This window comes from Gorilla gorilla, chromosome 15 (assembly GCF_029281585.2).
Source record: "Gorilla gorilla gorilla isolate KB3781 chromosome 15, NHGRI_mGorGor1-v2.1_pri, whole genome shotgun sequence".
Lineage (NCBI taxonomy): Eukaryota > Metazoa > Chordata > Mammalia > Primates > Hominidae > Gorilla > Gorilla gorilla.
In genome coordinates, this window is record NC_073239.2 from 119,405,875 (window position 1) to 119,421,438 (window position 15,564).

The window sequence follows — 15,564 nt, forward strand, 5'->3', positions numbered from 1 at the left end:
TGTCCAGAGGCCACGTTGGATTTATGTAAAGATCAGTCTTCCAGGCGTTTAATGTTGTTGATTCCAGGAGAATGCTGTTGTTGTTGTTGTTGTTGTTGTTTTGAGACGGAGTCTCGCTCTGTTGCCCAGGCTGGAGTGTAGTGGCACGATCTCGGCTCACTGCAACCTCCACTTCCTGGGTTCAAGCGATTCTCCTACCTCAGCCTCCCGAGTAGCTGGGACTACAGGCACATGCCACCATGTCCAGCTCATTTTTGTATTTTTAGTAGAGGCAGGGTTTCACTGTGTTGGCCAGTCTGGTCTTGAACTCCTGACCTTGTGATCCGCCCGCCTCAGCCTCCCAAAATGCTGGCATTATAGGAGTGAGCCACCGGCCTCAGGAGCATGTTTTAATCTCTGCTGTGAGTTGTCAGCTGGGGATGAGTCTTCAGGTTGAAGCCCCTACAAGCTGGCTCTCTCCTAGCTGTGTAAGAACCTCTAGCCTGGGTGCACAGCCATGCTGGCTTCATAGGCCATATGCTGGCCCCATAGGCCATATGCTGGCCCCATAGGCCATATGCTGGCCCAGGTCTCTCCAGCCTAGTTCCTGTGTCTTTCTTTAAGTGAAAGTAGCTCTGGCAAGGCACATGCACATCTAAGCTGCCAGGACATTTGAGCTTTGGTCATGGGGAAGACAGGAGGTGCTTCTGGCCTGGGGGTGAGGAGCGAGTGACCTCTAAACCAGTAGTGCCAGAGGAATCACCAGGACAGTGGTTTCACATGAGCTGGCCCCACCCAGACCTGTTGGATTAGGTCCAATCCCTCTGGAGACTGCTCAGGAGTGTGTCGTGTAAGAAGTCCTGCAGGTGATTCCCACCTAGTTTAGTGGAAGGAAATATCACCCAAGGACTGCAATACCATAGGTGCGCCTGTGATTAGTCACAGAGCATATCTGAGTACTGAGACCTAATTGCAGGCCTAAGGTCGAGGAATACAGGGTTGTAGGCGACAGTTGGTCTGTCTGCTCCCCTGGGAATAGCCTTTGAGCTCATTTAGACGTACTTTATTGACAGGACACAAGGAGGCAAGGGAAGAGCCCTGGACAGGGAGCCAGGGACCCTGAGCTTTGGCCTGCCACTGCCTTGCAGTTTGACAGACCTCAGATTTCATCTGGGAAATTCGGGGTTTCATTTTATTAGTGGAACCTCGCACCCAGTCAGAGCAGAGAGGAGCCCCCGTGCTGGAGCTCTCTGCAGGAACGACTGCAGGCCTCAGGTCCCTGCCAACTCCAGCAGCGCTGCAGCCCTCTGCCTGGAAGAGCTGCTCTGCCCTGCAGCCTTTGGGCCTCCATCTGGCCACTCTCCTGCTCTTGGCTTTTGTGTTCTTCTCTTAGAACTTCTTAAGCTACATTGGGACACCAGATAATTCTGAATTGTTCAGTTTTCAAAGAGTGTCTAAAACTGTTTTCAGATAGATGTTACATTTAGGCAGAATTTAACCACTTTATGTTGATTAAACTTGACAACAAAAAAGCAGCCGGACAGGGCAGCTCCTGCCTGTAATCCCAGCACTTTGGGAGGCTGAGGTGGGAGGATCTCTTGAGCCCAGGAGTTTGAGATCAGCCTGGGCAATGTAGAAAGGCCCCGTCTATATTTTTAATTAATTAATTAATTAAAGTTTTTTTTTAAAGCACTCATCATGAAAGAACATAGCAAAATACCAAAAAAGGAAAAATAAGCCAATAACCAAGTCAAAATGAGGTGTGGAGTTCTGACTGTGTATCTTTGGGGCTTCTTCCCATCTTCCTGGCAGGTCTGAGCGTGGATCGCCCTTGTGCCAGAGCCGTAAAGGTGGACTGTCCCTACCCGCTGTCCCAGATCACAGCCCGGAACAATGTGGTGTGGGCGCTGACAGAGCAGAGGGCCCTCCTGTACCGGGAGGGCGTGAGCAGCTTCTGTCCGGAAGGGGAGCAGTGGAAGTGTGACATTGTCAGGTACTGGCGGGCCGGAGACTCCTTTCACGTCGTGCTTGTCCTACCCTTCATTCTTGTCCACTTGACACCACAAAGCACCGTGAGGCCGTTCCTGGGAGGCAGCACCCGCAGCCTCCATGGCTATAGGCTAAGCTTGAATCTCTGCCTAATTCTGACCAGCAAACTGGACGTTGAGTCAGAGCTCGCTTTTTAAAAATGCTGCCGCCCTCTGTGCAGCCCTGAGCATCATAGCGTCATGAGTCTGTCATGACGGTCTCTATTCAGAATTGCCCACCGTCAGGTAGTTCTGGTTTAGTGTCTGTGACGGCTTAGGTCCAAGTATTTTTCTTTATTTTCATGCTAATCGAAGTTGATCTCTGAACTGTAGCTTTTTTTTTTTTTTTTTTTGATACAGGTTCTCACTCTGTCACCCAGGCTGGGGTGCAGTGCCACGATCATGGCTCACTGCAGCCTTGACCTCCGGGCTCAGGTGATCCTCCTGCCTCAGCCTCCTGAGTAGCTGGGACTACAGGTGCATGCCGCCATGCCCAGCTAATTTTTGTATTTTTTGTAGAGATGGGTTTTGGGTTTTCATCATGTTGCCCAGACTCATCTCGAACTCTTGGGCTCAAGCAATTCTCCTGCCTTGGCCTCCCAAAGTGCTGGGATTACAGACATGAGCCACTATGCCTGGCCCGATCTCTGAACTGTAATTTATTAAGCTATTTTTTTTTTACCATTCAAGATGTTAGTTATAGAATTGCCATCAGATTATTTTACTAATATGGAAGTATTAATAGTCCTTTGAAAAACTAGATTAGGATATTCTTGGTTTGAATTTAGCAAGCCAATAAACTTTCAGTGAATACCTATTAAGAGCCAGAATGGTCCAGGTGTGGCAGCTCATGCTTGTAATCCCAACACTTTGGAAGGCCAAGGCAGGCGGATCACGAGGTCAAGAGTTCAAGACCAGACTGACCAACATAGTGAAATCCCGTCTCTATTAAAAATACAAAAATTAACCGGGCATCTCAGGAGGCTGAGGCAGGAGAATCACTTGAACCTGGGAGGCGGAGGTTGCAGAGAGCCGAGATCGCACCATTGCACTCCAGCCTGGGTGACAGAGCAAGACTCCATCTCAAAAAAACAAACAGACAAAAAAAAGCAACAACAACAAAAAGCCAGAATGGTGCTAGGGGCTGGGTGCACCAAGAGGGCTGAGACTGGCCCTGCTCTCATCAGTTCCAGGTCTCATGGGGGCTCCGTGCATGGATGGACACCCATTAGCACAGATGGCCCTAAACAGGAGTGTGGAGCATGCAGCACTGAGGGAACCATGGACTCCATGCAGAGATGAGGAAGGCAGCATGCAGAGTGGACCAACAGCTAAGCCTTGAAGCTGACGAGGACTTCCCCATATGGAAGGAGAGGGAGGGCGTCTCCAGCAAAGAGGGCAGTGTCTGCCTAGGTCCAGCTGCACAGAATAGCCTGGCACATCGGGGGAGTTTACAGTCACTCCCTTGGTGAGGGAGGGAGTAGAGAGATGGAGGCACTCAGGAGCCTTGGATTGGCGGGGGAAGGAGTAGAGAGATGAAGGCGCTCAGGGGCCTTGGATTCCTTTTGTGCCTACTCGCTTTTTTCTTAGGTTATTTTCTCTGTTAAGAGTGTTCCCGGCCATTCTGGGTCATCAGTGTGTCTTTCAAAAGCTGCCACCCACTTGAACCATATATCTTGCACAGTCATTTAACTCAGACCCAAACTTCCTTCCCTGGCACCTGCTGATCCGCTCCAGGGCCACGTCTCTTCTCCCAGCCATGCCTGCCGGGAGACCCTGGATGTCCGCAGTCCAGACACGCTGGGCACTCTGCCTGTGGGTGCTGACCCCCCTGTTCTCCTCCTTATTTTCAGCGAAAGGCAAGCTTTAGAACCCGTCTGCATAACGCTCGGGGATCAGCAGACTGTCTGGGCCCTGGACATCCATGGGAACCTGTGGTTCAGAACTGGCATTATTTCCAAGAAGCCCCAAGGAGATGACGACCATTGGTGGCAAGTAGGTGTTCAGCTCTGCGCCACATGCTGAGGTCTCCCGACCTTTTCTGCTTCCCCTTTTCTTACTTCTCTCTTTTCCTTAAAGATACTGGATTAAATTTAAAATATTCACTTTTTTATTATTTGTTTGTTTGTTTTGAAACAGGATCTCCTTCCGTCATCCAGGCGGAAGGGCAGTGGCGCAGTCACGGCTCACTGCAGTCTTGACTTCCTGGGCTCGGGTGATTCTCCCACCTCAGCCTCCCAGGTAGCTGGGACTACAGGCGTGTGCCACCACGCCTGGCTAGTTTTTTGTATTTGTTTGTAGAGACAGGGTTTTGGCATGTTGCGCAGGCTGGTCTCAAACTCCTGAGCTCAAGAGATCCACCCAGACTGGGCAGAGTGGCTCACGCCTGTAATCCCAGCAATTTGAGAGGCCAAGGCAGGCAGATCACTCGAGTCCAGGAGTTCAAAGCCAGCCTGGGCAACATGGTGAAACCCTGTCTCTACCAAAAATACAAAAATTAGTTGGGCATGGTGGCACACGCCGTTGGTCCCAACTACTCGGAAGGCTGAGGTGGGAGAATAGTTTGAGCCCAGGAGACAAAGGTTTCAGCCAAGATCACACCACCACACTCCAACCTGGGCAACAGAGCTAGACCCTGTGTCAAAATAAATAAAAATAAAAAAGAGAGAGAGAGAGAAATCCACCCGCTCCGCCTCCCAAAGTGCTGGGATTACAAGTGGAGCCACCACTCCCAGCCAATAGTATTCCTTTTTTCTATTTGATGGATTAGACTTTGCTGTGTTTGAGTACATTAGAAACACAAAGGACTTTTCATCATAGGAAATAATTTGCAAAACTCTTTGTGTAAATAATGCACTTAATTTATTTTGATATTGTTTATATATTTATTATTATAGGCTAAATAAACCCAGTGACATCCATTTGAAGACCTAGGTAATAATGATGTTTAATTATGAACAAATGTGCTGAGAAAAGAGCCCAGATAACAGGTTTGAAAGCCCAACCCAGAATTAAAATTGAGCTGTCTCTGCTTATTCAGAAGGCCTCTAAGTAGATGGTATTTCAGCAAAGACAGGAGAATTTTCCCACGTGCTTCCAGAAAAGGAAACACTTTAAGAAACAGGATGAGGGTATAATCAAGCTCACTGTGTGTGATTTGGTCCCAGCAAGAGCGCCTAGAATGAATTTCTCTTTTCTTTTTCTTTTCTTTTTTTCTGGGGCAGGGTCTCACTCTTTTGCCTACACTGGAGTGTGGTGGCAGGATCACGACCCACCTCAGCCTCCCAAGTAGCTGGGACCACAGGCATATGCCACCATGCCCGGCTAATTATTTTGGTAGAGACAAGGTCTTGCTGTTACCCAGGCTGGTCTCGAACTCCTTGGCTCAAGCAGTCCTCCCACCTTGACCTCCCAAAGCACTGGGATTACAGGTGTGAACCACCACCCTCGGCCCTAGAATGGATTTTCAAAGGAGTGTCTACTTTCCCCTTCTTTGGTATAGTTTAGTGTTAGTGTTGCTCCCACAGTCTCCCACTGTGGTAGGTAAGATTGCACTGATAGTCGACGGTCGTGAAATATTTGATATTTCTTTTTTTTGAGACGGAGTCTTGCTCTGTCACCCAGTCTGGAGTGCAATGGCACAATCTCGGCTCACTGCAACCTCTGCCTCCTGGGTTCAAGCGATTCTCCTGCCTCAGCCTCCTGAGTAGCTGGGACTACAGGCACGCACCACCAGGCCCAGCTAATTTGTGTATTTTTGGTAGAGACAGGGTTTCACCATGTTGGCCAGGTTGGTCTCAATGTCTTGACCTTGTGATCTGCCTGCCTCAGCCTCCCAAAGTGCTGGGATTATAGGTATGAACCACCGCGCCCGGCCAGTATTTGATGTTTCTGAAGTATCTTGTCCCATTGGTTTATGTTTTATTGTCACCTCAGACTTGCTTTGTTGAAGGCTTGTCTTGCATTGACTGCTCTGAGGTCTTTCAGATGAGAATGTAGAAAAATGAGTTGTGTTTACTCTTTGATAAAATGTGTATTCTATATAATATGTACATTATATACAGATGTATCTAATTTATATATTAGGTAATATTTGATAGTCATGCAAATGATTTTAAAATACCTTTTGTGTACTTGTAACCATATATATACATATACATGTAAAAATATACGTATATGTATTTTTGTAGAGACAGGGTTTCACCATGTTGGCAGGCTGGTCTGGAACTCCTGACCTCAAGTAATCCACCTGCCTTGGCCTCCCAAAGTGCTGGGATTACAGGCGTGAGCCACTGTGCCCGACCAGGAGTAGGGCATTTATGCCAGTGATGTTTTATGTAATCAAACCCAGCAGGGCAGAAATGTGAGTGAACATCATGGAGAATCAGATTTTCACTCATAAAGAATTTGCCTTACATCAAGCTGCCCAAGAAGAGAAGAGCTTCCTGCAGGGAGGGGTGGTTGGAGAAATGTCTGAGGTATATGAATGCGTTTCAGGAATGTTATAGAAGCAAGCTAGCCTTCTGAGTTAGGGTTAGAGTCTAGATACCCAGGATGGTCCTAGTCGATGCTCTTGCCCTGGAGTAATTATTAGTAGTCCCAATTCAGATCATGAATTAGTTCATCGCAGCCTTGCATGGTGGCTCACACCTGTAATCCCAGCACTTTGGGAGGCCTGGGCGGGTGGATCACCTGAGGTCAGGAGTTCAAGACCAGCCTGGCCAACGTGGCGAAACCCCATCTTTACTAAAAATATAAAAAATTAGCCGGGTGTTGTGGCGTGCGCCTGTAGTCCCAGCTACTCGGGAGGCTGAGGCACGAGAATCTCTTGAACCCAGGAGGCAGAGGTTGCGGTGAGCCAAAATTGCACCACTGCACTCCAGCCTGGGTGGCAGGGCAAGACTATGTCTCAAAAAAAAAAAAAGTTCATCACTGTACTTGTGATACCTTTTTAAATGCATATTATGTTTCTAAGTACCGTATACTGTTGTCCATTGGAAATACCTGATTTAAAAGCAAAATTAAAGCCGGGCATAGTGGTTCATGCCAGTAATCCCAACACTTTGGGAGGCCAAGGCAGGGAGATGACTTGAGCCCAGAAGTTCAAGACCAGCCTGGGCAACATAGGGAGACCTGTCTCTACAAAAAATTTAAAAATTGGCTACATGTAGTAGCATTCGCCTGTATTTGGGAGGCTGAGGTGGGAGGATTACTTGATCCTGGAAGTCAAGGCTGAGTATGATTGTGCCACTGCATTCCAGCCTGGATGCCAGAGCAAGACTGTCTCAGAAAAGATGGCAAAATTATTCTTTCTCACTCTGATTACAATGAAAGTCTTCTTAGAAGGGGTGTGAGGGGGTGATACTTAATCACAAAAGTAATACATGCTTGTAACAGATCGATGTTGTATAAAAGTTTATAAAACGTGAATATATTCTTCCATACCTTTAAATCCAACCCTACGAAGGAGCTGGAGTTAGCATTAGCAGTTTGATGGCATCCTGCCACATTTTTTTGGTCCTTTCACAAGCGCACACGTGCACATTTGTGTTTGGATGGTCATCTTGTTACTAGAAATGCAGAGGTGTGGACCTGAGCTAGAACCTTCCCTCAAGGCGGAGAGTCTACAGTTGTAACTGCTCTGACAGCAGGGCTTTTGCTTGTCTCCTCCTTCCAGGTGAGCATCACAGACTATGTGGTGTTTGACCAGTGCAGCTTATTTCAGACGATAATCCATGCCACTCACTCGGTGGCCACAGCAGCCCAAGCCCCCGTAGAAAAGGTGGCAGATAAGCTGCGCATGGCGTTTTGGTCCCAGCAGCTTCAGTGCCAGCCAAGCCTTCTCGGGGTCAATAACAGCGGCGTCTGGATCTCCTCGGGCAAGAATGAATTCCACGTCGCTAAGGGAAGTCTCATAGGTGGGTGAATTGCTGTAATTTTCACACTGGCTTTATAGGCAGCCTCACTTTAAAGCCAACATTTAAAGAAAAGCTTTAAGATCTCAACTTGAAAAGATAATTTAGTGCCAGCAGTATGAAGTGTCTAGTGGAGGCACTCTATGCTTTGTGATCAGTTTCTCTCCTTTTTAAAAAAATCTGTCATTCCTAAAACTCGTATCCCTGTGTCCGGATAGTGTTTCCCCTGGAAACCTTTTATGACATAAGAAAAGCAAATGGAGGTCATTTTTATGTTAACAATTTCACATTTTAAATGAAAAAATCCACCCAAACCTAGTGAGAGAGAATGGTCCACTTCCTGGAGGGAAGGTGATCGCCACTGTTGGAAATGCAAGGCTCTGGCCAGGTCTGTGAATGTAGATGCCAGTCTACACATCCTGGGGTTTGTTTCTGTGAGTGAACCCCTTGCTTTTCTCCAGCCCTCTCCCTGCTGCATGGCCTCCACGACCCTGGACTGGGTGTGGCTCTGCCTGGCAGTATTCAGGGGGAGATGAATGGCAGGCTGTGATTGCTCATGTTGCTTTATTTAGGGACACTCTAGAATTATCTGGAGAAAGGGTTTGAAGGCCAGCTGTCGTCCAGAACTAAGATCTGAAGTGGTTTTGTCTATGTTTTCTTTCTTTAACACATTCTTCCTATTTACTCTTTCCAGGCACCTACTGGAATCATGTAGTTCCCCGTGGGACAGCTTCTGCTACAAAATGGGCCTTTGTGTTGGCTTCTGCGGCTCCCACGAAGGAAGGTGGGTCAGTCTTAGCCTCACTGAAGAATCTAGAGCACAGCTTGGCCATTGGAAAGGTTCAAACCACAGTCGGACTGTGGCCTCGTTGGTTATGGGGCATGCCTCGGAGACTGACCACGTGGGGGTGTCAGAGGCCAGTAGCCCTTGTTAGCTGAGCCGAGGGCCCTGAACCGGGATAGGCCTGACCAGGAGAGCCTCTGAGAGGGACCGAGCGTGGTGAAGATGAGGGAAAGTGTCCTTCTGAAGGAGGGGCTCACACAGTGCAGCCACCGGGGCTGGCAGCTGGTGACTTCCAGTGGCACATGGCAGGGGCCACAGCTTCTTTGGGCACCTTCCCATCTCCCCTCGAGAATCCTTCTGTCACCTCCCAGCAACTTCCTTCCGTCTTGTTCACAGCCTCCGGATAACCTAAGTCCCACATTTGCACCCCATTAGGCAGACCTGCCCTGCAGCGGGGTGCTCCTGCCAACCACAACCACATTCTGGGCAGAACTCAGTGTCCCTATGGAGTACAGGGTTTGTGAGGGAGCCAGGGCACCAGAGGGTGAGGGAGCTGGCATCTGCGGCCAGGAGGGGCACTTCCCCCACCCGCTTAGCTGGGAGCCCCGGCAGTCAGGCGACCTCTCTGAGAAGTAGCTGTACCTCCTCCCAGGATTGCATGAGGATGAAATGCAAAGATGCTGTGAAATCTGTGGTGAAGAGGGAATCGTTTGCTTAGTTCAAACCGTTAGTCCCGCTAGGATGCGGGTGACTGGGTCAGTACAATAACTTCTTACTCACCAGATTGTTCGGACCACAGTTCTGGAACCCAGAAATCTCTGAAAACAATGTTATTTCTTGAGTCTGGCATAAATTAATTTGGCAGCAAAACCTGACTGGATCTCACATAGCTGCCTCCAGCCTTGGTTGATCTGTTGGCTGTGACCGCATCCATGTTGCAGGGATGTTACCGCACTTCACCGGGGAGCGCCTGGCCCCTCCGTGGTTGTTTTGTAAACCTCTGGCATACCCATTAGCTTAGGTTTTCAAAAATCCAGAAAAAGTTTGAATTCCAAAACGTGGCCACAAGTTGTAGATAATACTTCATATAATGTACTGTGACCCAGATTTTAACTGCCCTAAGGATTATTTGCATTTTAAACAGAATCTGTTAAACCTAAAGGACTTTTTTAAAATGCTGTAGGGAATGAAAGGACATGATTTTGAGGCAAGGGTGGGAAGAGAAGCACTTCCAGCTTCCTAAGCCTTCTCCAGCAGCTGCCCCACCCCCCGGCCCCATCCCCAGAAGGCCCGGGAGAGCACCATGGCGCCATCCTTCCTAGGAACTGCCAACCCTCCCTCCCTCCAGGGCACTGAGTTGATAGTCTTCTCCTCTTGGTAAAATTAACTTTCTGTATTAAAAATGCTTTGGTGCCTTTGTTCAAGTGAAAAACTTCCCAGCCCATGAAAAATGGGAGGTCAAAGCCACTAAGCCAACATTATGGCCTTCATAAAATCTCCTAAGCCTTGCCTTCTTTCCATTTCTTTCCAACATCTCAGGCGTGTTTCTTGTTAGTCACGGTGTTTCCCTCTGCCTTCTACCTTAAAGTGTACACCGCTCCTGCCCGTGTGGGAATGGGCGGGTGAGTAAGCTGGCATCTGTGGCCAGGTGGCCGGCGTCTGCCAAAAGGCAAAGGCTGCCTTGTACGTTTAGGGCAGGCGGCTCGGTGCAGACAACACCTCGATGACAAACATGACCCCTTTCTGCAGGAAGCTTCCTGTGGCTGTGCCAGAGCAGCAAGGACCTGTGCAGCGTCAGCGCCCAGAGCGCACAGTCGCGGCCCTCCACGGTGCAGCTGCCTCCCGACGCGGAGATGCGCGCCTATGCCGCCTGCCAGGATGCGCTGTGGGCGCTGGACAGCCTCGGCCAGGTGTTCATCAGGACGCTCTCCAAGAGCTGCCCCACGGGCATGCACTGGACCAGGCTGGACCTCTCCCAGCTAGGTACGGCCACCTCGTGAGTACACCTGCCGGTGCCCTGACTGCCCTAAACCCGCATCACAACGTGACGTTGGACAAAACTGCCCGGCCTGTGTCCAACCCGTGAGAGTTCTGAGGGGGTGTTTATAAGCTGCTGAATTTCAGGAGCTCAGTTGGCCACTCTTTCAGACTAGACAGGCTCTGGGTTTTGTCCCTTCCCCTGCCCCTTAGAGTTTGCAGGGCTGTCAGAACCCGAGGAGGGTGTGCGTCCTCAGGTCAAGGGGCCACTTGCTGCAAGCGGCTTGAAGGATACTGGTGATGCAGCTGCCCTGTCAGTCTTTCTGAATATGGAACATAGCTTTATGACCTGAAAAGCTGAAAAGATGGGTGTTCCCTGTGGCAGGATCAGTGCCACGTTTGTCCATCTCCTCACGACAGTACCTGGCGGAGGAGAGTGGCTCAGCACACAGGTGCTAGCTCTCCTTCAGCTCAGCCAGATGTAGGAGAACCTGCATCCACTAGCTCCTGCTTTTCTCTGAATCTTCTATCAAAAGCCGTGGAGTAGGCTAAGAAATGTAGTGCTATTTGTAGGCCGGGCGCAGTGGCTCGCACTTGTCATCCCAGCACTTTAGGAGGCTGAGGTGGGTGGATCACCTGAGATCAAGAGTTCGAGACCAGCCTGGCCAACATGGTGACACCCTGTCTCTACTAAAAATACAAAAAAAAATTAGGTGGGCATGGCAGTGCATGCCTGTAGTCTCAGCTACTGGGGAGGCTGAGGCAGGAGAATTGCTTGAACCCGGGAGGCGGGGGTTGCAGTGAGCCGAGATCATGCCATTGCACTCCAGCCCAGGCAACAGAGCGAGATTCTGTTTCAAAAAAAAAAAAAAAAAGAAGAAGAAGAAAGAAATGTAGTGCTGCTATTTGTAAATAATTCATTCATGTTCCAGGAAATAATAACATAAGCCCACAACATTAGATTTCTCTCTTTGAGTAGATTCTTGGTGGATCAGGCAGCATAGGTGTGGTTTGCCTGAAGGTGGAGTTGTGCAGATGGCCCCCAGGGCCCGGATGAGCCCTGCACTTGCAGCAGGACTGACTTAGGAACTTCCTGGCTGCAAGGCTTCCCAGTTTTTTTAACTTAGAACCAGCATTTGGTTATGTGGTAGACTTGAATTGTATAAGCATTTAATGTTTGAGAACTCAACCACATGTACTCACCAAAAAAAAAAAAAAAAAGGATGGGGAGAAAGAAAGCAAGAAGAGGGCTGGGCACAGTGGCTAATGCCTATAATCCCAGCACTTTGGGAGGCCAAGGAGGGCGGATCACCTGAGGTCAGGAGTTCAAGACCAGCCTGGCCAACATGGTGAAACCCCGTCTTTACTAAAAATACAAAAATTACCTGGGTGTGGTGGCACATGCCTGTAATCCCAGCTACTTGGTTGGGAGGCTGAGGCATGAGAATCACTTGAACTTGGTAGGCAGAGGTTGCAGTGAGCTGAGATCCATGCCATTGCACTCCAGCCTGGGTGACAGAGCAAGACTCTGTCTCAAAAGAAAAAAAAAAAAAGCAGGAAGAGAAGGGCTTGTTCCCCTTCTCCCCAAGCCCCTGGCTGCATTGCAGTCTGTATGCTACCAGCTGATGAGAGCCTCTTGCCATTCCGTAAAGCAAGCATCGTCCTAGGCAGCCTGGCGGTGGTTGGCGTGCTCAGCCCCGGGGGCTCCTACAGGGTGCTGAGTAGACATCACCCATTCTTTTGCCTGAAAAGGCCCCTGAACACTAACTCAACTGAAGAAGCAAGTTCTGTTCCAAGGCTTGGGGACTGAAGGTTTGTCCAGGGCAATTTTTGTTCTTTATGCTTTGGGCCTCCCCACCTGCCTTTTGGACCCACCAGTCACCATCTAGCTTTTTGAGAACACCCGCCTCTCCACATCACTGACAGTGACTGATAGACAAGGCTGAGGCTGAAAGTGGCCTGAGCATTGGTGCTGGCTGACCTGCCGCCTGCCCTGGAAAGCCTTTCATTTGTTCAGAGACCCTACTGGTCCTGAGCCGTTCTCCAGCAGCTCCTACCCAGACTAACTGGAAAATGCCGCTAGTTCCCTCTGAGGGTAAAAAGTCCAGGGCTTGGTGTGTATTCTCCCTGCTCCTGAATCTTGAGCACTGTGGGAGGCTGTGTTCACCTGCACCATTTGGGTGAGAAGCAGAACTGCTTCCCTTGCACGTCCCCTTCCCAGCCCCTCCAGGAAGGCTGCTGCACCGTGGTGGGATTCAGAGTGAATGGGCATCATGCCAGGTTCTGCACTGCTGGAGCCAGCCATGCCTGGGCCTCCTGCCTCCAGCACAGCTCGTGCCTCCCTCCTGGCTCGATCCAGTCCTCCCAGCACCGGCTAGCTGGCCAAAGTGGTGCAGGTCTCTAAGGTGTGTATTTGGGCTTCACTGGGAGGTTTCTCTAGAGGAGAAACCTGGCTTGAGTGGGATTGAGTCTCAAGAGTGTGAGGGAAACAGGAACAAGTCCATCCTGAGTCCAAGATGGCCTTGGGCCGTCTGGTGTTCAGCAGATACTCATTGAGGGGTTGGGTGTGTGAACAGAGGGATGGCCTGGGGATCCTGGTCGCTGTGGATGGGCAGGTTTTCACTGACCTCCTGTGTTCTGCCTGCAAAATCATTAGCAAATCAATGTCAGTATCCGGCTGACCCCGAAATGAATCAGACAGCAGTGGGTGCAAGGAGGTCACAGGCAGAGGTGTGGGGACTCATGGCAGAGGCAGGACAGAGCTGGGCCTCAGGCGGGCTCTGGACTCTGGGCAAGCTGCTGTCACCTTGAACCGCAATTTCCTCTCCTTTCTTTTTTTTCCAGGTGGGGTCTCACTCTGTCATCCAGGCTAGAGTGCAGTGGCACGATCTTGGCTCACTGCAACCTCTGCCTTCCCAGGCTTAAGCAATCCTCGCACCTCAGCCTCCCAAGTAGCTGGGACCACAGACATGTGCCACCATGCCCACCTAATTTTTTTGTTTTTTGAGACGGAGTTTCGCTCTGTCACCCAGGCTGGAGTGCAGTGGCATGATCTCGGCTCACTGCAGCCTCTGCCTCCCAGGTTCAAGCAATTCTCCCTGTCTCAACCTCCCGAGTAGCTGAGATTACAGGCACCCACCACCACACCTGGCTAATTTTTTGTATTTTTAGTAGAGACAGGGTTTCGCCATGTTGGCCAGTCTGGTCCTGAACTCCTGACCTTAGGTGGTCCGCCTGCCTCCGCCTCCCAAAATGCTGGGATTACAGGCGTGAGCCACCATGTACAGTCCCTGCTAACTTTTGTATTTTGGGTAGAGATGGGGTTTTATCATGTTGGCCAGGCTAGTCTTGAACTCCTGACCTCAAGTGATCCACCTGCCTTGTCCTCCCAACGTGCTGGGATTACAAGTGTGAGCCACCATGCCCGGCCTTGGTTTCCTCTCCTTTCTAATGGGAGCAGCAACCCCCAAGCCCAAACCCCTGGAGGATGCATGGGGCATCCCGTCTAAATGTCGGCCATCTCCGGGTGGTGTGGTCATCCTAAGGCTGTGACACGTCTTGCTTGGGGGTGCTCTCTAGTCTTTGTTAGCTGCTGGTGGTGGGGCTTTTGCTTGTGTTGCCCCAGTTTGTGCCACAGGGAGGGTAAATCCAGCATCTCTTGTTAAAGCACCACCTCGCTTAGTCCTTATCCTGCCCTGAACTTTAGATTTTGTTTATTTGAGTTATCTGGTTGATCTTGAAATGTCAGATTAAGACTCCTTTCCTGTTTCCTACACATCCTGAGAGAATGCAGCAAGTCCAGGGTTGGCAGCTTTGTGTTGGGGCAAGGGAGATGAACAGGCAACCAGGACTCCCAGGCCATTCCTCTGCACACGCACCCATCCCCTCAACGAGTATCTGCTGAACACTGGAGGGCCCGAGGCCATCTTGGACTCAGGGTGGACTTGTTCCTGTTTCCCTCTCGCTCTTTTTTTTTTTTTTTTGAGACAGAGTCTCGCTCTGTTGCCCAGGCTGGAGTGCAGTGGCGCAATCTCGGCTCACTGCAAGCTCTGCCTCCTGGGTTCACACCATTCTCCTGCCTCAGCCTCCCGAGTAGCTGGGACTACAGGCTCCCAACACCACGCCTGGCTAATTTTTTGTATTTTTAGTAGAGATGGGGTTTCACCGTGTTAGCCAGGATGGTCTTGATCTCCTGACCTCGTGATCTGCTCGCCTCAGCCTCCCAAAGTGCTGGGATTACAGGCGTGAGCTACCACGCCCGGCCTCCCTGTCACTCTTAACTTGAGACTCAATCTCACTAAAGCTGAGTTTCTCCCCTAGAAAGAACAGCCAGCTCCCCAGCCTTCACTATGCCAGGGTAGGGGCAGTGAGCATCAGGCCAGGGGCACCAGGTGTTCAGTTATTAGGCTCTCTCCGGGTATGGTCTGTGTCCTGCAGGAAAAGCAGGTAGGTCAAGAGACTTCTTTTTTTGTTTGTTTGAGACAGAGTCTTACTCTGTTGCCTAGGCTGGAGTGCAGTGACACAATCTTGGCTGACTGGGACCTCCGCCTCCTGGGTTCAAGTGATTCTCCTGCCTCAGCCTCCCGAGTAGCTGGGATGCCAGGCATCCACAGCCATGCCCGGCTAATGTTTGTATTTTTAGTAGAGACGGGGTTTCACCATGTTGGCCAAGCTGGTCTCGAGCTCCTGACCTCAACTGATGCACCCGCCTTGGCCTCCCAAAGTGCTGGGATTACAGGTGTGAGCCACTGCGCCTGACCCAAGAGACCTTTTAATAATTACTTATTTAAGTGAAAATTTTGAATTCAGGTGTGCTGTCTGCCCAGGAGCCCGTGTATGACTGTGCATGGTGGCTGTCATCAGGTGGCATGCATTGAATGGG

General features: G+C 50.1%; 1 protein-coding gene across 3 annotated transcripts in view; it reads left to right on the top strand.

The window, feature by feature from the left end:
- The window catches only part of TECPR2 (tectonin beta-propeller repeat containing 2), a 140,127-nt gene that overhangs the window by 76,413 nt on the left and 48,150 nt on the right, over window positions 1-15,564 (top strand). For all 3 annotated transcript variants that reach the window (XM_031001496.3, XM_063698198.1, XM_063698197.1), the window contains exons 12-16: window positions 1,792-1,972; window positions 3,860-4,001; window positions 7,684-7,924; window positions 8,616-8,705; window positions 10,455-10,688. In XM_031001496.3, the coding sequence (XP_030857356.3) occupies window positions 1,792-1,972; window positions 3,860-4,001; window positions 7,684-7,924; window positions 8,616-8,705; window positions 10,455-10,688 (888 nt within the window). The remainder of the gene's footprint in view (window positions 1-1,791; window positions 1,973-3,859; window positions 4,002-7,683; window positions 7,925-8,615; window positions 8,706-10,454; window positions 10,689-15,564) is intronic.